Source organism: Cricetulus griseus, assembly GCF_003668045.3.
Source record: "Cricetulus griseus strain 17A/GY chromosome 1 unlocalized genomic scaffold, alternate assembly CriGri-PICRH-1.0 chr1_0, whole genome shotgun sequence".
In the NCBI taxonomy this organism is placed as follows: Eukaryota; Metazoa; Chordata; class Mammalia; order Rodentia; family Cricetidae; genus Cricetulus; species Cricetulus griseus.
This window is the reverse complement of record NW_023276806.1, coordinates 145,412,766-145,433,047: the sequence shown is the minus strand read 5'-3', so window position 1 is coordinate 145,433,047 and position 20,282 is coordinate 145,412,766. Positions and strand designations below refer to the sequence as shown.

Below are 20,282 nucleotides of genomic sequence, written 5' to 3'. Positions count from 1 at the left end.
AAACAAAAATCAAGTCTTAGGATTAGGAAGACGCATACATGCATCTCACTGACTAATAAACTTGTCTAGTGAAACCACTCATAATGTTGTAGCAGGTGTTAATCCATTCATATGTTACTTACAAAATTTAGAATAAAATCACTTTATATTTGCATATTATGTTAATAAATATATAGGCACTAATTTTAATATAACAAATAAATAAAAACATTCAATTAAGGTTTATTTTGTAACTGGGAAAGTTCATAGAGCTTAACGTATTTTTCCAACATCACACAACTTCTAGCATAGCAGGGTCTGCATTTGTTCTATTTTAGCATACCAACAGTAGAACTTTACAAAGCAAATATAATTAATTTCCACAGAGTACCATTTATGTTGAGAGTAATTAGATCAGGAAATAACCACAAAGCTGAAATCTTTTACAGAGGCCTTATCTTTCATGCTGATTTTGTTTTATCACAACAGCTGTAGATCATGACATTTTAATTGTTTTTTTTTTTTTTGCTTTTTATTTTTGGAGTGTCCATATTTTAAGCAGTCTAATTAATCACACTTGAAAAATAAAACTTTTATTACACTGGATTTCAGTCTTTTGGCATTAAGTGAATCAGGTCAGCAGGTTTAAGAATTCTATGAGTTTTTCCATTCGACCAAAATCTATGACAAGGATTCCTTAAACACTCAACATGCCTATGTTGTGCTAAGAGAATTCTCTGAAGCAATCTTACTTGGAGGCTTGGGCTGTTATTCAGGTTGATAACTGCCTGGAATGTCTTCACTAGAGGCATTCTGTATTAAGTTCATCCCAGAAAATTAAGTTGTGTCTTTGTGATTAGCGTTTATTTGTTTGTTTGCTTGCTTTAACTCAGCAATCTATGGTTTTATTTATAGAGGTCAAGCTTTGCTAGTTAGGAAAGGGGAGACATGGCTGAAGTAAGGGCCTCCAAACTGAGGGCTTTCTGGAAGCTACTGTGAATTTTATCTCAGAATCACCCATTGTTCCCAATATATGCTATGGCAAGCCTTCAGAGCTATTTCCAACAGTGGCAAGAACCCATGTGCTCACAATGAACTTCCTGATGAACAAGTAAAATAGTTGTATTTTAAATAGGCACATGGCTAGTTCTATTTCTTCCAAACAGTTGCTCAAGAAAACTGTATGCCTTTAAACTGGAAATAAAGTTCACCGATAGAGAACAGTGTAGAGAATTGCAAACTATAAAATATCAGAACAAACAAAAGGAGAAGAAAAGAAAAGAGAAGTTAAAGGTCAGAATAAACACCCAGTAACTTGTTACACAGTAATCCAAATCCCTCACTACATGATGCTGTTGCACTGACCCTGAACACACAGAAATACTGAGAGCAGAATGGGATCCAATGGTTCCTTACACAAGCAGGAAGGCATGCAGAAACATTTCTAAGCAGTTGTGCAAAGGCAGTTATCTTTGGAAACGGTGCTAAGAGCTGAGATAGAGAAGAAAACCGATTCTTACCATCTGAGACTGACTTCTAGGACATCCATTGATATCTTCCACTTTCTCATTTGCTAAAACCAAGAAATAAAATAAAAGAGAGAAAAAAAGAACAACATGCTTAAGCAATGAAGTGAAACACGCACAAAAAAAAGGCAACCTTTAAAATAAAGAAATTAAAAACACCAAGCAGAAATGCCACCGCTTCCCCTACTCAGTCTCTCCCAGTCCATGGACAGGGGAGCACACTTGTCATCAGCCAACAATTCCATGGGCACAAGTCAAGCAAAGAAAAAAGAAAAAAGAAAAAAAAAAGTGAGTGACGAGGAAGTTGCTGCTGGTTTTCCAGCATGTGCCAAATGACTGCTGACATGAACCCTTTCACAACTGTCCCGGCTGGATCAGGATTCAGTTTCAAGGAATCTCAGTGTAGAAGCTCCTCCGATTAACGAAAGGCACACATGGGAGGCATATGGCTTAATCAGGCTTTCATTTCTGACGATGCTATACATGTAAAGACAGTTTGAGCTATTTCAAAGCGTGGCCAGAACGCCTTTTCCAGTCTCATATAAACACATTTAATTAAATAGGAGATAGGAACACTCATCTCCGGGACATGTCACGATTCTGTATGCATCAGACCTAAACTGCGTGTAGCGAAAGAGCAGCGAGCAGAGCCTCTCCGAGTTGTCAGAGGGCAGGTCTCACCAATGATCTGGATGATCTCAGCCAGAAGGACCCCGTCCGCAATGTCCTGCTGCAAATCCTTAATCAGCCGCTTGTGGCCAGATTTTGCCAGGTAGTGGTTGGCCCAGTCAGTGTAAATCTGTCGAAGACAGGGAGGGAAGAAGTGAGATGGGCTGTGGGAGAAGCGAGACAAGAAAACTGCTCAAGGCAAATGTGAGACTCAAAGGGAAACTGTTCGGGATCACATTCCAGCTAAAGAAGTCACAGCTCCAAAGGAAACAGTTGTAAAGTCATTTTTAAACGGCTCTTTCCCCTACTTATCTCTTGTTTCAAAGGAGGATGAATCACTCCTTTCAAAATCATGGACTAGTCACTTGTGACCAAGCAAAACTCCCTTCCCAGATCACTCCTGAGGCAATCGCTACTGGGAACCAGTTTGGGTTTCCTCTTTGTGCTTCCCCTCCTCCCTTTAGTTTGAAAATAATCCTGTCTGTGAAAAGGGAAGCCACCTGGACTGATTTAGGGAGGAACTTTGTAAAAATGTGTTTTTCTGAAGAGACGTTATTGAATTTGCCACCTGAGATACTATATATGACAATATTTTGGCATCCTTTTATGAAATAATTGCAAATACCTTTCTGTCTAAGATATCTTGTTTGGACTGCCATCTCTCATTTCAGCCTCTTGAAATGCGTATTAGAACACGGAGGCAGCAAATGGAGTTATAATGCAGAAATTTTGATACAGGATATAGAAGTGTATTGTAAGCAACAGGGCTGGTAATATGACTTACAAATGAGGTGACTCCAGCAACTGGTCATGAAATAAAGAAAAGCTGAAATTTCAAGAACTACACACACACACACACACACTACTTTTGTTTGCTTTTACTCTATTAGTCTAATAGGCTTGAAGATGTTTCAATTTCATAAGTCATTCATAAGCAACTTTGTTACAAGGTAGATTAAGATAGGACATAATATTTAAAAACAGAAATGAGACTAGAGCAGGGGAAACAAATAAGAAACAGACAAAGGTGTCTGGAATCATGGCTCAGCGGTCAAGAGTATATGCTATTCTAGAAGGGCTCCCACTTGTGGCTGCTCGCTCTCACTTGCCGTGTGATCTACGATCCAGGGGCTCAGATGACCTCTTCTGAACTCTAAAATACTACACATTAAAGCATATTCCCATACATAGGCACACAGCATTATGCATGATTAAAAGATAAATCTTTCTTTTTAAGCATACAGACTGTGATAAGAAACAGTGGGATCAGAACTGAGATGATGGAACCTGGTTATGAAAAATCTATGAAAGGAACAAATGCAGAGTCTAAGGAGAAACTGGCTGATATAGGATGCCTAGAATGGGTAGAACCTGGGGTACAAAGAGTGAGTTTTATTTCAGAGTCATGAGCAATAAATGCCAACAAAGTACTAAACTACTATTTAAAAACCTTAGGTGCTGGACAGGCAACCCCAGAGTTAAAAGCACTTACTGCACTTGCAGAGGACCTAGGTTAGGTTCTCAGCACCCACATGGCAGCTCACAACTGTCTTTAACTCCAGTTCTGAGGGATGTGATGCTCTCTTCTGGCCTCTTCAGGAATCAAGTATGTATATGGTTAACATACATACACATACATGAAATAGAAATTTAAATATATTAAATGAATTGTTTTCTTATAGCTATAGAACTTATACCTGGTACCTTTCATAAAAAAGACACACACTTTACCACTGTGCTATACCTTTAACCCTTTTCTATTTAGAGGTAAGATCTCCCTGACTTGACTGGGTTTGCTTTTAGTTTACACAGTAGATTATGAAGGCATTGACATTGTTATGCCTTCCTGCTTCAACCAATGGGGTAGCTAGCATTATGGAGCTAGAAACCAAGACCTGGCTATTTCTGAGAAAGCAAATACATATGTTGTAATTAGCAAATCAGAAGTGTATGAGACAGAAAAAAACTGGGAAGGTTTCCTGGAAGTTGCAAACTTTCATAGTTTTGAGCAACTTGCTACAAAGTGTTCTATAATGAATATGCCTAAACCACAATTTACCATATTATAGCACATTTACACACACACACACACACACACACACACACAGAGGCACATACACATGGTGGGGGGAAGGGAGACAAATAGACAGACAGACAGACAGAAACAGATACACAGACAGAGGAACACACAGAGACAGCACACATACAAAGACACACTCATACACAGACACATATATATATAGATTCACGGGCACACACAACAATACTGCATTAGGTTGAAAATTAAAGCTGCATTCTATAAATTTTGCTTCTTATGTTACAATAATTTAATAGAAATTCTAAAAGCCATTTCATGTATACTTATGTCAATATTCTTCATCATATATTGTATAAAAGCTCAGTACCCCCTTTAAAGGATAATTAATATTTCTGATTATGATTTTACTATATTTATAATTGAATATATATACATATATATGTATATATATTCAATTATAAATATAGTATATATATATTCAATTATAAATATAATATATATATATATATAAACACAGAGATATCTCTGAATACTAATGCACTGATACTTTTATATGGATTGCTAAATTTTTCAGGGTACTACTAAGTAGACACATTCCAAAACTATTAAACCACAAAACACAGGAGATATATTTTTAGAAAATATCAGGGAGTGTCTAAGGTATATCTGGTGATACTTATTTACTTCAATATGTGAAAGACTGAAGGTGTATAAATACATAAGAAAGATTATGTTGGTAAAGTGGCACTTAATTTTTTGTATCTATGATCTGTATTATCTGTAAAGTGACTCAGCTCTGACTCTCTTGCCTGCTCATGGACCCTTTTCTTCCTACTGAGTTGCCTCCTCCAGCCTTGATATGAGGGTTTATGCTGAGTTTTATTGCATCTTGTTATACTATGTTCAATTTATATCCATGGAAGGACTGCTCTTTTCTGAAGAGAAATGAAAGAGCATCGAATATGGGGGAGCTTTGGGGTGGGGCTGAGAGGAGGTAAGGGAGGGGAGGCTGCAGTTGGGATATAATGTATGAGAGAAAAATAAAGAAAGAGAAAAGAATGACTCATAGCTCCCTCTAAATCACAACCTAAACGATTTCTAAATGCTCTTACTCAGTGATCCTTTAATTCTCACTTATCTGGTGAAACATAAGAATTTATTATGTTTCTATGACTGGAAACATTTCTTTTGCTGTTTTGGAAAGATTTACACATTTAAAACATTAAGTATCCTCCTTCATCTGCACTTCATTCAAGTAATAGAGTTCTAAGTTCACCATTCTAGATGAAACAATGGTTTGAGTTAGGGTTGGATTGCAGCTGTCTCCCCATAGGCTGGGGTCACCCAGCCACCATGTGACTTTAAAGGACCCCAAAAAGGAGACTGGGGTCTGGAGTCTAACAAATCTGATATGAGCCCCTGGAGAATTTATCAACACTATGAAGTTAGGAAAGTCACCTACCCTTTCTGACTTATAAAACAGGGCAAATAATAAACCTTGTGTGGCAAAGCTGTTTCAAGTTCAATAAACTAGCACCTCTCTAAGGCGTGTGACACAGAGTTACTCCCTAAGATTTCCCTGACATCGTGGCCAGCATTGTGACATCTAGCTGTACTTTGTTGGGCTGGCTTGATAGTAAATACTTGTTCAGGTTATTGCTTCACAGAGACGAAGCAACTGGAAAAACCAGGGCAAAGGCTGAAGAAATTGCAATGCTTACTTCTGGCTCTATACGTCTGTCAGATACTTATCTTCTAATTAACTGGGGCTTCTGGTTTCTCTGCCTCCTGAACTATGAGACTACTGAATTAGAGTGGTCATGTTCACCTCAGTGCCTCTACTAAAGGCCAATTGCATCACCTTTAATGCTGCATGGATTTTACTTTAAGAGGACACTAGTTAACGTGAAAAAAAAAAAGCTAATTTAAATAACAAACTAAATGAAGCATATAAGAACAAACCAACACTTTTATGCTCCAGGTGCATGTATGCAAATCTTTCAGGGAATTTAGGCAAACAGATGGAAGGAAGTTATCTGGCCTTACCACTGGTAAGAAAGCCTCACACTGATCCTGACCCTGCAGACCTCCTCTTCTTGCCCCAGGATTTTCTCCAGGGGGTTGAAAACCTGAGGTCTTTGCCTGAAAGTCTGCTTAGATAACATCCCTGACTTAGGTTGCAGTCAGCAAAATCAGTAACTAAATAAATTACCTGAAAGCTCATTTCTGCTTAAAAATCACACATGCAAACTTGGTAAATTATCCTTTTCATGAACATGTACATTTTTTGTATGTAAAAGAAATGATAGCCTACAAGGAAACCCCAAGAGAAGGACAAACTATACACCCCAAAGGAATGCCTGAAGCCTGAAGAATCATAAAACAATTACAATATAAAATACAATTATATACTATAAATGATAAAACATTTTACCTAGATTATTTATTTACTCACGTATTTATTTGTTCAAGATCTTGTTATATATCTCAGTCAGATTTCAAATTCATTTTGTTACCCTGAATGGCCTTGAAAAAGTAGCAATCCTCATGCCTCACATTCTCAAGCCCTAGGGTTAAAGGCACATACCACCATTCCATTAAGATTGTTTTGTAAAATGCTTAAATTAAAACTATGTGAGCAAAAGAAAACAGTGGGGAAAATGAGGTGTGTCTTCAATGAGGCAGTGGACATGAATAGAAGACGCAGTAAGAGATCAAAAACTTCACCAGTAAACTTTCTGTTATGCTCTGATGAGAGAGAATGCAAACAACCCTGTCAGCTTCCATTAAGTTCTGTTATTCGAGCTGATGTGGAGGGATGATAAATTATGTTCTGATGCTGGGTTTCGACTGCAATTTCCTTGGGTCCATTAACACACAACACAGTCATTGTGTGTAACTCCTTAGCTCCAGTTGATTGAGTTATGTAGTCTGTTATATTTCCCAGGATTATACTATAAATTAATTACAGGTCTTGACTGAAGAAATTGGTATAATTTTAAGTAATATATAATGGATACAAATTCAATATTTGGCAACTTCTGTATGAGCTCCCTGAGTATTTCCATCATCAACCTTCAGGTCAAAGCATTAAAACCTTCAGCTATGGCTAACTCCTAACTTCTGAAGCCCATTTTCTTCAAGTATGTTGCCTAACAAGTGCTATATACATCTCTATGAAGTATACTTAGGAAAATTATTAAGATTAAATTGACTAAAAACTAATCAGAAATTATATTGCAAGAATATATGTGTGTGTTTATGCATATATATTCTAATTACGGTTAATATAATATATATTCTAATTACATATATATGTAAACTCATTAACAGTAATTAGAATAACTCAAAGGTATCATGCATCAACAATAATTTTGGGACTATTATATAATATATATTATTTAGATGGCACTCTATAGAAGTAAGTTCTGCCACTTCCCTGCCATGTAAAGTGCTGTGTGATATTTTGTTTGTGTACTGACAAATAAAGCTTGCCTAGAGAACAGAGGGTGGATCTGTCCACTAGCTGAGCATAGAACCTGTGTGGTGGTGGCTCACTCCTTTGATCCCAGCGCTTGAGAAGTAGAGACAGGAAGTAATAAGGTGGGTTGGAGATAGGATCTTGGCCCCGTTTTGGTCTAAGGATCTGAGAGGTAGGAGGTCACTGGTGGCTACTCTTCTGTTTCTCTGGTCTTTTGGGATATTACCCTGATATTTTATTGATAAGATGAATTAGATTTATGCTTCATAAGGTCCACTGACTATTTACTCAGTACCAGGACTCCTCATTCTTAAAGAAGGCAGTATTACTGTTACTTCTGAACAAAATTACACTGAAGAGTTAATGAACTCAGACACAGACTTTGACTTAATACATTTATTAAATTTTAAATATATTGTAATTAGTTTGCTGTTTTAATATATATTAATTATATTGGGAATTGTAATAATTTTTAAGGAACCATTACTACTGTCAACTCCTTAAACCTAAGCTATCCATCTAATTACAATAAAATGAAATAATTAAGAAAATTAGATGCAAACTGTAATAACCTCTTAACTTAGGATTATGCCCTTATAGTATTTATCATTTATTTTATTTCATTACCATTGAAAATAGATTTTTTTTCATGCAATACATCTTGATTATGGTTGGTCCTCCCCCAACTACTCCCAGATCTCCCCACCTCCCCAAGCACTCATCTCCACATTCTTATTTTTCTTTTATTAGAAAACCAACAGACATCTATAATAATAATAATAATAATGATAAAAGATTAAATATTTAAAAGAAGCAAAATAGAATATTGATGGAGAATGTCTTTCTATGTATATGTTTATCTTATTGATTGTTGAATAAAGCACTGTTGGCCAATAGGGGAGCAAGTTAGGCAGGACTAGGAGTCAAGGAGGATTCTAGGAAATGTAGTAAAAAGAACTCTTGTGATATAGGCAGGAAGTGACATAGCAGGAAGACTCATATATAAGCAGTGACAAACAGGAAGTCATCCCTTTTCTCTTGCTCTTCAACCTGCTCTCTGCTCTGGAGCCACACAGTGGCTTGACAAGGCAGGCTGTGGCAGCAGGTTCCCCACTTCCTCTGGGAACCTCAGGGCATGGGGTGATCCCACTTCTGACACCACCCTGTAATGAAAAATCTTTCTGCTGAAGCCACCTGAGCCCTGCCACCACTCGGGTACTTTCAGCCAGGCTGCCCGAGTTCTGCCTGCCACCATGTTAAGGTCCCAAGTAATACACAGACTTAGGTACAAGTGCTGCTTGGCCAATGACTGGGATTTCTCACCTGCTAGCTCAGTCTTAATTATCAACCATAATCATAAGACTTATCTTATGGAGGATGCCATCGGCAGGCATCTTCTCTTGCTGGGATCACATGGTGGCTCCAGAGCAGAGGCAAAAGACATTTTCAGGTGCATGACAAGGCTGCATATGATCTACCTGAGAGCCATCATTTGGATGGAACATAGAGAGCTGACTTTAGAAATGCTGACAGTAGGCAAATACTACAAGTAACATGAATTCTGACATCTCAGATAAAGAAAGTTTTACTGAGATGCACTTTACAGAGATGCTGGAAACCATAGAAAAACTTGGACTTGGTTTTTTTATATTCTAAATTAAAAAGTGTCCCATGATTATTAGTGGTAGGCTAAAAAAGGACAACAAATTTTTCTTTTAAAAATTACTGTAATCATGGCATATTGTATGTGGTTTGGCAGTAAAGAATATTTACATGGAAATAATTTAAATATATGGATTTAAATGAAAATTATAATGTAAGTATATTGGAAGCAGAACAAATGGGATGGAAAGGAGAAAGGAACTAAATCTCATGTTTTCATAAAATCAACAGAGTATCTCTATAATACATGCATTAATATTATGGCATATCACTTGGAGATGTTGAAATAAAAGTCTTAGAAACTGGTAAATAGTACAAGATTGGTTTCATATGTTGTGGAAAGGAAAGGGTGGGATCCAGGTGTTGGCTTGTGCTTTATTCAGCTACAAGACATCTTTTTGAGATCATTCGTTTTATTTTCTTAAATGGTTGCTTTGTATTCATGTTGTCTGTGCACCATGTGCATAAAATGCCTGTAGATGCCGGGGGAGGTCATCAGATGCCTTGGGAATGGAGTTAGGATGCTTGCTAGACACCAAGTGGGAGCTGGGAATGGATCCAGGTCCCCAGGAAGATCAGTCAGTGCTCATAACCGCTCAGTCATTTCTCTAGCCCCAACTGTATGACTCTTGAAGCTATTTCACGTTCATTATCTGATAGTTATTTAAATTACTCTTTGGAAAATGAAGATATTGAAAGAGTCTGAGTGAGAGAGTTTGCGGCCATAAACCAAAGCTATGGGGCTATAGGAAGGGCATGTTCTGTCAAAAGTCAGCAGGGCATGGAGGTCAATCAGAGTTAGTCATTGGAGGAATCCAAATTTGTAATTTCGGCTAGCTACTTCTGTTGTTAACCACTTAGCAGACACTGAATAGAGACTGGTTGAAAGCTACCGGAGTTGTCAACAAGGAGGTCACAGATATTCTCCTAGAGCTGTTCAAAACAGGCTAATACAAAGCAACTAAATAGTGCATAGGCCTACGATATCTCTCAATAGTAGAATGTTTGCCTAGAGAACCTAGGGTCAATTTCCTGTATGACCCTGCCCAAACAGACAAACAAACACACCCCACAGAGATTCCAGTACAGCCAAGCATGGAAGTGAGTATCTATAATTTTAGTAACAAGAGCAGGGGAGGGAGGGAGACAGGAATTAATAGCCAGCCTCAGCTATTTAGAGAGTTCAAAGCCAGTCTGAACCACTTGAGATCAAAACAGAACCCAAAATGCACACTGACTCATTTCTAATGTTTAAAAATATATTATCTGACTGCCTATCAATATAAGTTTGGCATACACCATGAGTGCTGTTAGTTGCTTTACATGTGTGATTATAACTTTAAAAGAAAATAATGAGACTCACATTTATAAGTACCACTTTCTTTTATCACCATACTAATCTTAAGACATTATTTTTATTTTTACTTTCTTTTTACATTTCAACAACAGTTCTCCCTCCCATACCTCCTCCTGTCCACCTCACCTCCTCCCACCCCGCTCATATCCCCCAGCTCACACCCCCCCCAGCATGACTTCCTCCCTGAAATGTTACACCTTTGCAGCCTACAGTGGTGACTTTTACCATAGACCCAGGTTAAAAGAGTCATATGAACAGCAAACTAGTCTTTCATGCCCAGAACTTCTGTGGTGGACAGACATCAAACACATAATCAGCTCAAGTCTTAGATGTCATGGAGCAGAAATTAGGTGGATATTTTTACTTACAACTGCATTTATCATTTTAAAATTACAGCATGATTTGTCACTTCGGAATCTCCTGGTGTCTCTCTGTTTTCATACCGGACATTGGAAATTTTTATTTGAACAGAAAGAGACATATACGTAAACTGATATGAAAGGAGGGGGAGGGTGTACATACTAACTATAGTACAGTCTGAAATTTTTTCATATGTAGTTTCCTTATACAGAAAATAACAGGCCAGACATAAACTGTCCCATCCACCACCAGATGAAGTCAGCCAGTATTTATGGGGAAGTGCTGTGTTTGCCATTGTGGCCACAGCATAAATGCTAATGTCCATAGTTTGTCCTTGAGGAGGGTCAGGGAGAAGGAAATGGTAAGTGAGCAGATTTTGCAAACCGTGTAAATGTCTCTCAGATAATGACTGCCTGGACCCCATCCCCTTCTGCTTGCCCATGGTACCTCAGCCCTGCCCCCTATCCAGTTTACCTCTCCCGCATTCTCATTCGGTGTTCTGACGTTCATTTGGAGCGATGTTTTCCACTCTCTAGCCTTTGTTACTATTTCAAATGTGCTGAACCCTTTAGCAACTTAGTCAGCATTTCCTCCCCTAACCTAAGCGTCCCAATCATCCTGAGCAATTTCACGGTCAGTGTGGATAATCAATCAAAACAGCGTGGCAGAAATCAAATACTCAATGAAGAACCGTCTACACTGCTTCTGACCCATGGGCTCTGACAGATGATCTTTCCTCCTACAGAGAGCATTCTTTTAATTATTTTTAGAAAAGGCGGTGGATGTTATAATTACCCAGCACAATCATTTAATTCATTCCCAATGCACTTCCATTGCTACCAGCAACCTGATGAGGGTGAATAGAGTTCTTCATAACACCGTGTTGCAAACAAGGTTCTCCTCTCACTATTTCACAGTGTTTAACTCATCCAGTCCTAGAAAGAAGTTCCCTGAAAGTGTCATAATTCCCTTATAAAGAAAAAGATGCCGAGTCTTCAAGGGTGAGATGTTTTCCCAAGCTGATAGTAGTTAAATACTATACAGAAAAAAGGCCCCTGGCTCATAATTTGTGCTCTTGGTGCACACAAAGGAATACGTCACTAATGACATGTCCTGAACTCTAATCTCCTCCAGCTATTTCCACTACGTGAGACAGCCATCTCAAAAAAATAGGGAAAAGGCTCCTTGGCTGTTACTATATCTTGGTGAGTAAAGAGAACACTGAGAAGAATACACATTCATGGTTTGCAAATGTTTAACAAGGCAAAAACAATCTACATATATGTAACAAAAATATATTTTTAACAACAGAACAAAAACTTGTAGATTCTATTTTATCTTAGGACAATAAAATGAAACAATTTGAGGTTTTAAGAAACTTATTTTTTGATTTCTGATGAGAGTCTGCTGCACCCATAGACTGGTGTCTAAACCAGTTGTCATCAGAGGGGCTTCATCCAGCAACCAATGGGTACAGATGCAGAGACCCACAACCAAATACCAGGCAGAACCAGGGGAATCATGTAGAAGATGGAGAAGGAAGGACTGTTGGAGCCAGAGGGGCTGAGGACAACAGAAGAACATGACTCACAGAATCAAATAAGCAGGACACATTAAGGACTCACAGAGACTGAAGTGACAATCATGTAACCTGTATGGATCTGAGCTAGGTCCTCTGTATATGTTATGGTTGTATAGCTCGGTGTTCTTGTGGGACTGCTGACAGTATAAGTGTGGGTGTCTCTGACTCTTTTATTTGAACTTTGGACCCTTTTCTTTCTACTGGGTTGCCTCAGCCTGCCTTGCTGTGAGTGCTTGTGCCTAGTTTTATTGTTATTTGTTATGCTGTGTTTGGGTGATATCCCTGAGGGGCCTGCTCCTTTTTCTTTACTCTTTTTTTGAAACGAAATGGAGGAGGGGTGGATCTGGGGGAAAGGGGACTGGGAGGAAAAATAGGAGGAGAAACTGGTGGAGAGGAAATGTTTGAGAAAGTAATAAAAAATAAAATCTTAATTTTGTGCTTTTTTCATAAATTGATACAAATAATAGAGCTACATTAAAGGTGAAAATTGGTAATTTATACTCCAAAGATCAAATGACATGCTAGAAAATATGCTTGAGAAATAATGAAACCCAAAGCTACTATGCTAAATATGGCTAAGTCAGATTTCCAGTCTTCTGGTTTGAGTATTTAATATCTCACTGTAACAATTAGTAACAAATTGATTGCTGGAACCCCTTTAGCACAAGCCAATACTTCGCAAGTGTAGAGCCTAGACCATCATGAACTTTTATAGGTTCACACTGTCTGGATTCACCAAAATCTACTGTCTCACATGCTGTGGATGGTGGAGAGAGCAAACAGTCTTAAGGAGGCACCTTCCTGGTTCTAAAGTGGGCCACTGTTTACAAATACTGGCATGGATAAATACTACTTACAAATTAGAACCAAATTGTTTAAACAGCTAAGCTCCTTTCAACACACAAGGCACATGGGTTTTTGTATCCATAGCCTCTTTAGTAACGCCCCTAACTTCTCTCATGTCCACCAATAAAACACAAAGCCACAACGGGACGAATGCAAATGTTCTTTGCAAATCATCCATTCCTGTTTTAAGCCCTTCATATAATTAGTGATACATTTGGTAAATTTTCTTAAGAGAAAAAAAAATAGCATTCTTTCCTTTTCTATATTCTCCTGCCTTTTTTCTTTTAATTCTTAATTTCTTTATTATTAATCAGCACCTGGGAAAATCATACTTTACATTTGCTTAGTCTTAAAATTATTGAAGTTAGCAATTGAGAGATAGCATTCTGCCTGTTGTGTTAAAAACCACAGTGAAAGTAAGAGAACTAAAAACTCAACAGCCCAGGAATACTCCTGTCCATCTTGTGCTAATAGGAAGGAAACAGCAGTGAAATTTCCAGGGCAAACGAGACTTTAAAACACACAATTTCTTGCTATTTTTGTTTATCTCTTGCTGCCTGGATTCTAAATGAGCAAACAAACAAACAAACAAACAAACAAAACCCCCAAAACTGTTTGAAATATTTTACATATACATACACATATATGTATGTATATATATATATATATATTATATATATATATATATATATATATATATATATATATATAATATATATGTAGACATGTGGGTATGCACACATATATATTAAACACATACATGCAAATATTATATATAAATATATGTATATACAGACACATATACATAAATACAGACATATATACACACATACATGCGTATTTATATATAAGCATTTTACATGGTGACTTCTGGCCTCTGTGTCTTTTTAAAGGTCACCTTAACGAATACAATTTTTTTCAAGTTATACATAATGTATCTGCCTCCCCTTTCTCTTTTCCAGATGCTATAGCTACATAGAACCACTGGGTGGAGCTAGATGAACATGCCTGTAAGACAACCAGCCAACAGATGTGTCTGAGGGTTTTGTCACACTGCAAAGCCAAACAGCTCATATAATGAATTAGAGAGCCACAGAACCACAACATAGCACCAAGACTTCAAATGTCATCATATTAACTTCCACCTTAAAATCCTCCAAATTTCATCTTAAAATCCCTTCATTTTAAATGGACCACAATTGCTAAATTGCTAAGGATATATTGTATGAATGCCTAACAAATTGTCAGACGTCATGAAGTAAAGTGGAAAATAAAAATGACAATGAAAAAAATACAAAATGACACAAGCTTATCACCATATGTCATACTGTGCTTATACACATGCAGGTTCTAGTCTCCAAATTATTTTGTAAAGAGTATCTTTCTTTATGAACTTTGTCCTGTGTTGAAGCACTTTCTTGAGAAATACATGCAATATAGACTAAAACATTTTTTAAAACACAGAAAATACAAGCAATAAATATTTTTCCAAGACAGGGAAGCTGACATAAACTGATATGTAATTTCCCCAATGTCTTAACCTCTCCTCTTCAGGCCACTGCTCTTCTCAATAAAGTTAAATTACTGAAGGGTTTAGGAATAGAAAGTTTGGAGCCTGGAGTCTGCTCGGCACTCGGCAGCTCTCCCAGTCCCACCACTTACTACTGGGGCTAGATTTTCCTTCTCGAAAATGCTGGGATCAGATTCTTATCTGCCCTGCCTATCTCACAGAGAGGATTAACTGTAATGGGAAACATCTGTAAAAGCAAAGTTGATCACGCAATATGAAGTATCACTATTATAATTACTGGGATGTGGTATCCATGATTTACTTTTTAAAATCTATTCTACAGTTATACAATGCTTTCAAATTTTTATTTTAAAGCTTTCCAAAATTATTTTAAGCCACTACACATGTTAGTACTAAAACAACTTGCTTATTTTAATTATATTCTTAACAAACAAAATAATTTATTTTCACACACTACCTTGATTCTGAAGTTATTCTCTGCTCATACTTAATACATCCCAAGGAAAAATATTTTCACATACAAATTCAAACACAACCCTCTACATATTTCTTTATAGTTGGTTGTCTTGGAGCAGGAGAGATAGCTCAGTGCGCAGGATGCTTGCATAGCAAGCATAAGGACCTAAGTTTGCATTGCCAGCACACATGCAAAAGCTAGACATAACAGTACTGGTCTGCAACCTCAGCACAGGATGATCAGAGATAAAAGGACTCTGGGGGCTCACAGGTCAGCCAGTGCAGCCATCTGAGAGTGTTCCAGGTTTAGTGAAAGATCCTTTCACAAGGCTCCAAGAGGGATAATGACAGAAGATGACTGTTGACATCAACATCTGCACACATACATGTGCACACAGACTTGAACACATACATACACTTGTCACCATACACACTCAAGTGTAGTGGTTTGCTTATTATTCAAAACTGACTTTAAAACATTGTCTCAATGATATGAAAGAAAATTAGCAAAATAAAACTAACAAAGATCAGTTTAAACCATTGTTTAGATTCCTAGAAGAAGCATGGTATGTTTCTGCATTCCAAGCATAAACATGACACCTCATGCACTATTCCCACGTAGAGAAGCACAGGTACAAAGAGTTTTAGATTGAGGCCACTGGCCATGATACCTAGAATCAGTAATGGACAGTGGTGGGAGCAGTGCTGGCATGTTACTCAAAAATATGAAGATCCTCCATAGGAGTGTAAGAAAGTCTGGACACACCAGAACTGCAAACGTCAAAGAAAATAACCACCAACGATGCAGAATATGCACCAAGTAGAGGAGCAGATATCAGGGATTAATTAAGGGTTCAAAACAGAATCAGCATGCTCTTGGGTGACCTTGTGACAGCAGCTAAAGTCATCTCAAGAATTGGCCTTGGAAAGGGTAGAGCTTTGTAACCATCTGTTCTCTGTTCAAAGACTGAACACTACAGAATTGTAAAATTATCCAAAGACGATGGTCTGGAATCTTCTGGAAGGATAGGTAATTATAACTCCAGACTGAACTAGGAAACACTTTCAGGTTCCAATGACCAGAGACTTTTGCTTCAAGTTCAATGACAAAAGAACTCAGAGAGAGAGAGAGAGAGAGAGAGAGAGAGAGAGAGAGAGAGAGAGAGAGAGAGAGAGAGAGAGAGAGAGAGCGCTTTGATCCAACTGCTGCAGCTCCTCTTAAGTCATAAGGACATGCCTCCAAAGGCGAGCTTTTATTCCCCCTGTGTCAGTCACTCTGTAGGTCCTGATCCACTTCTTCCTTCTCTGAGCCTATGTTTTTAGGGAATCAAAGATGACTGGATCAGTTTGGGGAGCTTTCATGTTAGTCAGCAGCAAGCCAGCTATGACACTGTCCCTCCCTTTTCTAACACCTCCACACTTTCACTGGCACGATACCATCTTCATTTGCATGTACAATTAAAGACCAATGTTAATGTGTCAAGCTACATGGCCTTGTGTTTCTTTGTATGCAAAATAATATTCTCAACAATGTATGATTTTAACCCCATCACTTCCAAAGAGCTCATGGCTGATGATAATGGATGCTCCAAGTTAACTCTAAGGTTAAGGACTTTTTAGTTATACCTTGTAAAACATTTTTCCTATGTCAATTCTAAACTGCACTTCCTAATAAGAACATAATTTTCGGAGTCTAATGTACTTTTATTAACAATGGTTACAATTTGTTGATTATTCCAGGATCCTAGTGTTTGCAAGCATCAGAAACTTGCAACTGTCAATAAACATGTCCTCTAGCTGATGAGGTTTCTGTGAGTAATCACCATGATTGGAGGGAGATGACTGTCATCAGGCTCTAAAGATAACTATGGAGGGCTTGGTCAAGCCCTGACTTATCAAGGAGCCAGAACAGGTAGAAAAACCCTGTAGCTATGAATGCATTAAATGCATTTGACAAATGTTACTTCAAAAAGATGCTAAATTCAAGACCTGCCACAATACTTCTAACATTTTCAAAACAAAGAGATCACTTAGTTCCGTTAGAAATCATGTGTTGTTCACCTCAAATTCCAAACCCAATTGGCTCACATTGAGAAAAGATCATCAGATGATCATAGATTATTTAGTCTTTCAATGATGGTAAATAACTAGTGCATTTTTGAGTGCCAGCATCCTTAACAATGACATCCAGCCAAAAGCTGGTGGAGTATGACTGCCTCCATGCACAGTGCACAGCAGACTCGCTCCATGAGAACATGCGCATTCTCAGAAGGAAGCAGATGTGTACTAAGTTAATGTGATTTATCTTGCCTTTTCTGAAAAAAAATTAACAAAGATGTATTTCAGTAGTTGCTAGGAAACATATTACAGTTTAAGAAATAAACTAACTTGCACATCTTGGAACACTTGCCTAATGAATATATTGTGATGAGCAGGAGACACAGAAGTAGATGCATACACAAGACAGTTGCTTCACTTGAATGGAATTTTTCTTACTAGACTTGTTTCTAAGGATGCTGACCCTACAGCATCTCCTGGGTCCTCCCGGAGAGTGAAGCAGGATAGCTAATTCAGCTGCTCCAGCTGCTGAAATCTGATGCATGTGGGCCTTCTGAGACATTCTAAATACAATAATTATCATAGGTTTACTTTATGTAGTAAAACCTATGTTTCAAATCCCATCAGTTCCCAATCAAGAGCTGAAAGAGCAAGTTGACCTTTATCTTAGACCAATCCCTGGTTAGAAACTGGCTCTCCATTCATTCATTTCTCTGTTGACAGATACCAAATGTCTGTTTTTGTTGTCCTTTTTTTCATGCTCATTTTGAAGCTAAGGCCATGTTTATAATTCTTCCATTATCACATATAAATTTTTCTTCCTGTATGTCCCCCCCTCAAAAGAGTTCTCTAGTTTACTGTTTGCTTTGGTTTAAATGAAATAATGGTCAAGATGTCTATCTTCTATGTGGAGGACTGTAATGATAATCACAATGTTCACTCCATGGAGTTTGTTTCTCCAACACTGAATTTGGGTTGGACACTTGACTGGTTTAGTCTAATGTGACTGTCATATACATAATGGAATGTGTGACTTTTGTTCACAACTCATGGGACACTTAGCTGCCATGTGAACAACTGGGGTATTTGAAAGGCTAGTGAACATCATATGGATCTGATCAACCCTTCATGATATAAGTTGCTAAAAGCCATGTGATCCCCCCAAATAGTCACTTCCATGTCTGGGTGAGATGGAGTAAATATGAACTTGATTGATGTGTGTCCAGATCAGGTAACCAATCAACAAATTGCTAACTTAATAGATTTTTGATATCTTAGGACACAGAGTATTGGTTTATTTTGTTATTATTCCTGTTTATTTCTTTTCTTTATTTGCTTAAAGGAAAGATCTACCTAATACACTTTTTCCAATAACTAGAATGACTATAAATGTATGTCATATGACTGGCATAAGGGTTCCAAAAATATTAACAGTCATGATATCATCAAAGACTTTTACTTTATGGGTTACTGGTGAACACACTGCAGGTACAACAATACAAACTGATATTTTTCTAAAACAAAATAGCCTTGACTATGCAATCCTGACCACAGTAATGGCCATAAAGTGATGTTAAATGCATTTCACTTAGGGAAAACTCTAATGAGCTAAACTACAGTCAGTCAACAGACTCCTTGGGGTCCCCATGAAAGGGAATAATGTTATATGTATTCTACATGGAAGGCAGGTGACAGCTATAAGCTCAAGTGTACTTCTTAGATATGATTAATTCAATCTGGATTCCACACAGTTGGCTAACACTCCTACCAGAAAACAATGTCCCTGACTGAATGCAGGTGAATTAATTTTTCTAAGTTTCATTCATTCTTTTCCAGTCCAAGAACAGAAATGGCCTACTACGTGGATCCATGTAATCACAGCCTTCATATGAAAAAAACATGACTGTATAAGTCCAGGATGTAACTGAGGACTAAAAAATCCTTCTAGTTATTTTAAATACAAGAAATTTGCATTGGGGCTTCAATTGAAATTATGGAGGGACCATGGAGGTAAACAGTGACTGTTTACATAATCCAGAATAGGAAATTACTATCACATTTTCAGCAGGGAAAGAGATGGAAGGTTATCACAAAAAACTCAAAGGGCTGAAGAGATGGGGGAACCAACAATCATGGAGAGAAACACTGTACAAAGGGCTTGCCTGCTCACCTCCAAGAGTATGGGACAGCATCAAAGGAATATTCTGCCCTTTTTATGCTTCTTGCCCTTCAGGGTCACTTGGTATTTCCCACAGATGCAGACCTTGGCAAGTAAGTTATAGTTTCATGAGAAGCTCAGGGCAAACAGGCAATTCTCAGGTACACAATGAAGACCAAAGAAGAAAACAGCTGCTCAACATGCAAAAGCACTGGATACATGAAATCATGTTAGCTGCAGGAGGCAATCTCAGTAATATATTTAAGCAAATGACCAAGAATGATGAGATAAAATATGTCTATTTCTTGCTCATTCAAATTCTTTTTAAGTAACCCAGTAACTTAAAAACATCAGTAATTTAAAACAAAGTTAACACCCAAAATAATGGGATTCATGAGCTGTGGAGACAGTTTACCCTGGGCTGCAATCCCCATTTGAGTAATGAATAACTTTACTATTTTGAGGAAATTAGTCACAGTATTTGTGTGCACAGAAATGGGCAATAATACTATATATGTCATTTAGTTGTATCCAAAGTTGAAGTCCTAAAGCAGGCTAATCACTTTGCAAAGCATATGA

At 37.6% G+C, this 20,282-nt stretch overlaps 1 protein-coding gene across 7 annotated transcripts in view; it reads right to left on the bottom strand.

Annotated features, from left to right (window-relative positions):
* Nav3 (neuron navigator 3) overlaps positions 1 to 2,475 on the bottom strand; it is a 219,292-nt gene extending 216,817 nt beyond the window's left edge. For 3 of the 7 annotated variants that reach the window (XM_027392448.2, XM_027392450.2, XM_027392447.2), the window contains exons 1-2: positions 2,187 to 2,472; positions 1,500 to 1,552 (exon numbers count right to left, since the gene is read on the bottom strand). In XM_027392448.2, coding sequence (XP_027248249.1) covers positions 1,500 to 1,502 — 3 coding nt within the window. In that variant the 5' untranslated portion in view covers positions 1,503 to 1,552; positions 2,187 to 2,472. Of the gene's footprint in view, positions 1 to 1,499; positions 1,553 to 2,186 lie in introns of all 7 variants that reach the window. The other 4 variants (XM_027392445.2, XM_027392446.2, XR_004772196.1 and 1 more) reach the window with 3 other exon arrangements.
* Between the last annotated feature and the right edge of the window lie 17,807 nt (positions 2,476 to 20,282).